General features: G+C 34.6%; 1 protein-coding gene across 1 annotated transcript; it reads right to left on the reverse strand.

Moving 5' to 3' along the window:
• Positions 1-6,255: 6,255 nt before the first annotated feature.
• LOC149216154 (uncharacterized) lies at positions 6,256-6,885 on the reverse strand. Its single transcript, XM_089389842.1, has 2 exons — positions 6,632-6,885; positions 6,256-6,409 (listed from the first exon to the last, which is right to left on the reverse strand). Exons 1-2 carry the CDS (start codon positions 6,883-6,885, stop codon positions 6,256-6,258), a joined length of 408 nt encoding a protein of 135 aa, XP_089245968.1.
• Between the last annotated feature and the right edge of the window lie 1,394 nt (positions 6,886-8,279).

An 8,279-nucleotide genomic window follows, 5' to 3' on the forward strand; every position in this document is an offset into this window, starting at 1 on the left:
CTAGCCGCTGGAGCCAAGGGCCCTCTTATGTTTTCTTTCCGGGTTCCGGAATGAATTACCATAATCTGGCCTGATGCAAGTACAACTGTTCGATTCGATTGAATTCTGACAATGACCAATCTTTCTGTCAGGACATGATCGAAATAGTATGGTTTTTTTGGTCTCAAATCTTTCTCAATAAAATAGAGAGGTGTTTTTTTAGTAAATATAAGTTAGATTAAATTTTTGCACACGACGTGCATGATATGACGGCTGTGGCGGTTGGCTTTCGCACCCCCCAGCCGTGTTCGAGTCCTGCGGCGGCCTTTCGCTTGGCGATTTGTAATGGCTATGCCGTATTCTGCTGGCTTCAGTCGTAAATTCTACTGGCTTTGGCCATATTGATTGTAAAAAAATATTTGTAGGCTTCGGCCATATGAAGATTTCTCTCTGAAAAATAGTTAGATTAAATTTTTATAATTATGTCCATGAATTTTTTGAATTTTAATTTATTATAAATAATTATTAATATCAGGGAGATGATCAAGTTTGAATTCTATAGAATATTATAGAGTATTTTTAATAGTATATTCAAATCAAAGGTTAAAATTTATTTCAAAATTGCTATATTTTTTCTAATTTTTAATTAAATTAAATAACAAAAAATACCATATGACCCAGTGCCATATGAAATGAGATGATTTTATGAACCTGTAATATTGTTAAACAGTAATATTAACTTATAATATTGTAACAAAGTCCACTTCCAAATTTTTTTTTTTTTAAATTAAAATAAATAAATATAATTTTTTTGAATATATATATATATATATATGCTTTTTATTAAAAATAATAATAGTAATATGAAATAAAATGATAATTTAATTAATTTTATAATTTTTTTTTTAATTGAAATATATATATTGAAATGGTGTAGTGTAATGAGACTATTTTTTTGCCTAGAAAGCTATGGAAATTCCGGTTATATTTTGAAAAAATCCAGCATGGATTTTTGTAAATCCAAGTTACAGCTCTCAAACTTTAAGATTTTAGGTGCACATAAGTATTTAATGGGGCTGAATCAATTTCCAATATCAAAAACATGATTCAAACACTGCTTTTACGAGATATTTTGATTTTTTTGCCTAGATTCTGACCTCTTTTGACCGTGCAAACAATTTTTGCCTAGATTCTGACCTCTTTTGACCATTCAAACAATTCCTCCGCCTCCTTAAAATACTCCTATAAAAATTAGTAATTTAATACTTATTACAAATAGATGTATAACACTAATAGATGTATAACACTTATATGCGTACCCTAATCATCCTGCCCTAATCATCCTGTTCACTTATCCTGTTAACTTCTCTTATCATAACAGGGCCTTGACGCTGACCCACAACAATTCCAAGTGGTAATGAGGCTGCATGTGTGATTATTATTCATTCTAGTGCAACCCGTCCCTCTGATTAGAGTGTTAATAGGCTGCCTATAGATTTTGGTATGTATTGCATATTCATGGTCCCGCAAGTCCAACATTGTTGTTCATCCATTTCTTACTGGAATTAGGTAATACTACAAATCCTTCAACGATACTTCCTAAAATACTTGGAATCTCTCAATAAATGTATCTCCGGTGCTATGTAATAATTTTAAGGAAAATATTATAGATTAACATATTTGTTAATTGAATGCATTGTTATATTAGCGTTTGCTAATATGAAGAACCTAATTATTTGATTGAAAATCAAATCTATTGGTCTCATGTTTGTGTTTGTTTTGGAAACGCACTACTATATTTATAGTATTTTTAGGTTATATTTTTTTATATATTTTTATTTGCAAAAATAATATTAACACTGGAGTTTGAAAATAAACAGTATATGTGAATTTTATAAGAAATATAGTAAAATAATATATTTTATTATGGTTAAATAGGGTGGTTAGTTTGTGTATGGATTTTTTATACTTAAGTTGTTTGACTTATTTTTTTTACTAAATTTAAACTTTAGAAAGTAGATTATGTGAATTTTATAAGAAAAGTTGTAAAGGAAAAATAATTTATTATGGTTAAATTTTGTAGTTCACATTTTTATTCACTTTTGAAAGATATATTTAATGGAGATTACCCTGATTATTTTAGATTTGTATAATACATATGTCAAGTTTGTTTGGCAAAGAAGCACCTTTGGGGATAGGCTTCTCATAACCTTTGTGGATAGGCTCCTCATTAGTATCCTGTTAGGGAAACACTTTTGCAAAAATTCTTCTCATACCTATACCATGAGACATGACCTTTATGGGTAGGCCTTTCAGGTCTATCTCTTACTTTTACAAAGAAGAGTCTTAAACTTGTCAATACTGTTTTCAAAGGAATTACCTTTATATATGCTTCTCACGCATATCTCTAAAGAAAGCTCCTTGGCAAAGAAGCTTCCTCTACCTGCGCCCTAAGGGAACAACTTTGTGAGTAGACCTTTCATGTTTATCTCTTACTAGGAACACCTTTGTAAAGAGGCTTCTCATTCATATTCCCTAACCCATTTTCAAAATAGCTTCCCATGCATGCTAATATGGGTTTAAGCATTCCATCATTGTCATTACAATGGATATTTGGAAATTTTATTAGAAAATATGAGCAATTATGTTTTCTTTATTCCCCTTATAATTTGACATTTGTCATATTTATAAGTACATGAACACATTGTATCATGAATGATAAAGAATCAATAATATAAAGTTAATGAATAGAAAATCAATTTATACACAATTGTTGAGAAAATTATAAATATAAATTACAAAATGATTAAACATATCATCTCTAACATGACTAAACTTGAATGGCATGATATGTACTAGTGACAAATTTGAAGCATTTTGTTCATACAGTTAAATGTTTCAATTTGATTCCAAATATAATTGAAGTTTTTCAATGGACAAACTTGTATTAGAGAATATGAAGAGCCCTTATTATTTGGAAAATAAAAGGAGCTATAACTAAATGAATATGAATTTTAGAATATTAATATAAAATAGTAAATATGATATAACTAAATGAATATGAATTTTAGAATATTAATATAAAATAGTAAATATGATATAAGTGTTTAATAGAGAAATAAATATATATAAAATAATATAAAACTGTAAGATATATAAAATAAAAATAAGATATATGTGCAAAAGGAAATATTACTATTTGAAAATTAAAAAAAGATGAAGTGTAAAATAGAACATCAAAACATGGTGGAAAATTACTAATAGAAAAATTGTGTATAAGTTCTCATAAAATTTCATTATATAAATGTGAAATGAATTTAATCATGGTTTATTTATAATACAAATAAAAAAGAAAATTTATAAAAATAAACAACATATAATTGAAAATTCCACTCATGTTCTCTCCATTCAAATATAACAAAAATTTAAAAAATATAATATATCTAACTTCTATTTAAATAATTTATCAATAATATATATAGAGAGAGAGAGTGTTTATCTTAGGTAGTTGGGAGGAATGGTTTTTATTCTCCTATACTCATGTTTAATTTCCAAATATGTTTATATATAACATCTAAATTTTTTCTTATATGAAAAACTACTAATATTTTTAATGATTTTTATATTACATGAGCTTTTGTAATGACTAAAAACAAAATCACTGCAAAAACTTATGTTTCTAGAGAACAAGATAAAATGTAACATCAAATTAGTAGTGACAATATTATATATTAAAAAATATAAATAATCTCTAGACTACAATTTATGTAAATAAATTGTAAATATTAACTATCATTTCAAGTAAAAATTAAAATCCAATGGAATTTCCACATAATACTTATATTATATTATGTCAATTATGTTTTCAATATTAATATGTATTATTTTAGGTTCTATTAAAATCTTCAAAATTAAACTTGATAATTTTTGCTCATAATTATGTAAACATTTTTAATAAAATAATAAAAATTTTAATATCCAAAAATATTAACACAAAAAAATAAGACACAAAATACATATATAAATTTTTAAAATTTTGTAGAATTAAATTTTACCCATCAAAACTTTAAACATTTTTGTAAAATTGAATGGTTGTTTTGGTTTGAATTTGAAAAAACAGCTAAAAAGTTTTATTATTGTAATATTAAAATAAAATTAAAGTAAAAAATATAAAGTACTTTCTTTTTTTTTTTGAAAACTTGGTAGGTCTCTATGTATTAGCTATTTTTAAATTTTTTTACATCCATTTGCTCCGGGTAGTCACCTGCCCAAAGGAAACTAGGTGACCACTGGTCAGCTTTGAAACCAGTCCAAAATTTGAATAAGTTCATAACAATCCATCCACTGTTTCTATGTTGACTGTCTCTACTGCTATCTCTAAATATCAAAATAAACATGCTTGTTTTCTTCATCAAATTCAAAATTCAAAAATCAAAACATGTTGTTTCACTTGATTAATCCTCATCTGAGGATACTACCGGAGCTGGTGCCTTTGCACTGGAACCTGGCATCTCGCATCTTTGTTCCAGTTTCCACTTTATCGCTGTCAGGGTCTGTTCAATCCTTCCCAGGGCAAGATTGTTTCGGTAAGTCTGTATCTGTATGGTCGCTATTTCCTTGAGAAGTTCAGCTCGGACAGGGTCCTTCTCCTTTCTGTCTTCCTGTTTGTCAAATACTTCTCCTTCCATGTGCTCGCGGTGGAGGGTCATGGCCCATGCCACGACATTTTTCATGATCCAGTACTGGTGTAGGGTCTTTTTGAACAGGGATTGTCTTCCATTCGTTGTCCCAGGGTCTTGCACCATTCTTTCCCATTCCTCCATGGGTATGTCTCTGTATCTAAGATTGTCTCTTAGATCCTGCTCCCAGCTATTAATCTGGTCCCTGACTTCCTTTGGATTTCCTTCCATGTAGGAATCGATGATCGTCTTTATGTGGTCTCTGTCTTGCTTCCTGCCTCTTTTCTTTCCCTGGCTGCTTGTTCCTTCATCTTTCTTAGCTGTCCTCTTGCTTCTCCTAGGAGCCATTCTGCTTTCAGCTTGGCAGTTGCAACCTTTAAGCTTTTGCTCCTTGACCTGCTCCATGTGCTTTCCCTATTCTGTTGCTAGACCTATCATAGAATCAAAGCATTTGTCAGCCATGTTATAAAGGTTTATATCATTTTCCCTGGGTTTTTCTCCCACCCTCCTTCTTGTGTTTCCCAGCGTCTGGTTTCCTCCCCCACTGAATTTGGCTCTGACTTTTTTAATTCTCCGGGTCATGGGGTAACAATGGTTACATTTCTTTTCCCAGCCCACGCAGGAATTCCACTTCTGCTTTTTTTGCCTCTTCTCTCCTAGGGCCTCTCCCTTGGTTAGATTTAGGCAGAAAAGGCCTCCCCTGGACCCATTTTCTCAGGCTTGATAGTAGGGTTTCTGCTAGCTTTTTCTTCTACCCTCCCCCTAGGATGCACTACCATCTCCCAGGAGCTCTGGGTTTTCCTTTCCCAACTTACTTCTCTCGGGGCTGTAGGCATTCTGCCTTTCCCTCCGATGAGTCTTGCCAGGACCCATATTCTAAGGGTGTAATTGTTTGAATTTTGTTAAGGAATTCCCTCGTTCTTATTAGGTTCTTCACCTCTCCTCTCCTTCTCTCTGTCCAGAGCAGACGAGATTTCTTCGGGTCTGTTTTCTTCCATTCCACTGAGATTACTAGCGTAATTGAAATAACAATACCAGGTTTGCTTACCATACCACAATCCTAACTTACTTCTCAAACAATTTAAGCTTTCAGGATTTAGGGCTAGAGGTATTACATACCCGCTTACCAAGCTTTGCCTTTCTTTCGTCTTCTGCATCTTCTCGCTGCCTCCTCTTCCTTTCTCGTCACCTTTCTTTGTTCTCATCTGCATGCATAATGCCTCTTTCCAATTTTCCTTAAGCTTTATTTCTTTTTCATTCCCCGCTCTTGTTTTTACCGCCAACTGTCCTGTTTTTTCCTTGGCACACATCCCTTCCCTCCTGCCTTGGGATGCTGCCCTCATGTCCTGTCCACCATTGTCCTGCATTAACTGCTTTCCTCTCCCGGCTGCTCTTGCCATAGGATTTCTGACTCTGCTCTGCCACTTGTCTTAATTCGGCTGCCTGTCTTCGATTTCTCTGTCCTGCCCTCTCCTCTGGCATTCCTTTCTGGCTCATCCCTCATACTCTTGAGGTTTGTCCTTCCTCTACCCTCCTCCGTCATCCTACCGATCACCAGACTTCGTCTGTATTGTTCCTCCCCTATCCTCTCCTACGTCTATCCTTTTCCCTCTTCCCTCTGGTCTTTTCCCGTCGAATTCTCTAGATGATCGCTCATATTCCTATCTTGTTCTACAAGTTGTATCAGTTGCGCCATGTCCACCTTTTGGTTCAGTTCTGCCCCACTTGCGTCCAGTTGTTGGTCTCCCTTCCTACATCCCCAGTTCACTAGGAAGTCGGCAGGTGCATTCCCTTTTCATCTCACATGGGAAGGTAGTATGTAAGCTACCCTTCTCAACTGTTGGCTTATTTCTTTGATTATCCATGCAGTCCGCCAGCTGCAACTCAGCTTCTCTACTGATGCTCCGTGCAGTAATTGTTTGAGAATGTTTATCATGAGCTTTGAATCTCCTTCTATCTAGAGTTTTTGATACCCCTCTCTGATGGCTATTTCTATCCCCCTGTTCAGCGCGTGGAATTTTGCCTCATTATTTGATGCACTTCCATAGTCCATCGCATATACCCTTAGCGTTCTTCCTCTATCATCCCTGAATATTCCTCCTATGCCTGCCTCCCCTGGGTTTCCTTTTGCCACTCCGTCAAAGTTCAATTTTGTGAAGCCCTGCTGCGGATTCCTGTAGTGCTCATTTTCTCCTGCTTCTTTGGCCTTATATTTCCTTGTTTCCATGTCTGTGATGCTTATTTTAAGTTGCAAATAGTTCAGAATTCGTGTCTCTGTTTGGTCTGCTTTCTAGTCTTCATCATTCCACTTCTCTAGGATTATAGTTTCTCTTATGTTCTGGACTGTTGGTTCCAGATATCCTTCATTGCTTTGCCTTCATCCTTAAAAATCAGTCAATTCCTTTCTTTCCATATGTTCCACAGGGTGAACCCTATGGAGAGATTCCAGGCTCTATTCAGGACTGCATTTTGGTATGGTTTACTCCTCCAGTTTTCTACTATTAATTTTATACTGCTTGTATCTTTGTCGCTAATCTTGAAGAGCTGCTGGTGGTGTCGCCATAGGATATTGCTGACTCGACAAGAGTTAGTTAGGTGTTCCATCGTTTCTTCTTGTTCCCAGCAGAGAACACAACGTGATGGACCTCGCGTCCCCTTCCTTCTCAACTGGTCCCAGGTTAAAGCTCACCCGTGGTGTATTATCCAACTAAATAACGCTATCTTGGTCCAAGTTTTCATTTTCTAGATTTTATTCCATTTTTTGTTTCAATATTGTTGGTGCTACCGACCATTATGTAGAATCCTTTTGCTGTCGTAAACCTCCCTTTAATTCATTTTACCCATCTTAAGATGTTCGTTCCTTCTTTAACTGCTATTTTCCTTGTCTCCATCTCCTTTTTGTAGTTTTCCCATTGTTCTATTTCTGGTGCTTCTTACCAGTCTTCTTTCATTTTCCATTTTCTCCAGTATCCTTCCCTTTCAGGGAGCCAGTAGTTCTGGATTGCGTATTCCTCCATTTGGGTGGTAAACTGGTAAATTTCTTGGAGTTGATGTTGCTGACAGAGGTTTCCTCTCTGCTGCCATTCCTCATTCCAGAAGTTCGCCTTGTTGCCCTCCCTAATTTCCCAGAAACTATGTTCTCTTATCAGGTCCCTATTTTATCTCACCAGGTTCCAATGCAGAACCTTTCTTTTCTGATTAGCTTCTCAATTTTTCTTCAGGGGATCTGGCCATTTCATATTTCTTCTCCCATAACTTTTTCCACAAATATTCTCCTCCTTGTATCCATTTCCACCATAGTTTGGCCCCCATCATCTAATTTAGGATTTATGGATCTCGCAGCCCTAAACTCCTTCTGTTAATTTTTTTCTCAGCCATTTGATAAGAATGCCCACCTTTTAGCTTTATTTGTCCCTTGCCATAGGGATCTTTTGAAGATTTCTACCATTTTTTGGCATATTGTTTTGGTATTTCTTGGCTTGTAATTTGATAAACTGGCATTGATTGGAGGACCGACTTGAATAGAATTATACGACTTGGGGGGTGTTTAGAGCCCTAAAAGTCTAGTTATCCATTCCTCTTTGTATCTTTCCCAGCAAGCCTCCCTAGTTAGCAGTTATG

Source organism: Pinus tabuliformis, chromosome 1_1 (genome assembly GCF_031772625.1).
Source record: "Pinus tabuliformis cultivar Carrire ecotype Pingquan chromosome 1_1, CPIR1, whole genome shotgun sequence".
NCBI classification, from domain to species: Eukaryota; Viridiplantae; Streptophyta; class Pinopsida; order Pinales; family Pinaceae; genus Pinus; species Pinus tabuliformis.

What these genes read in the sequence shown, in the direction of transcription:
- LOC149216154 (XM_089389842.1), bottom strand. Translation starts at nt 6,885, where the DNA reads ATGGAAACAAGGAAATATAAGGCCAAAGAAGCAGGAGAAAATGAGCAC. An exon ending in GAAATAGCCATCAGAGAGGG is followed by an intron (nt 6,410 to 6,631) that starts GTATCAAAAACT and finishes CTGGGGATGTAG; the next exon opens with GAAGGGAGACCAACAACTGG.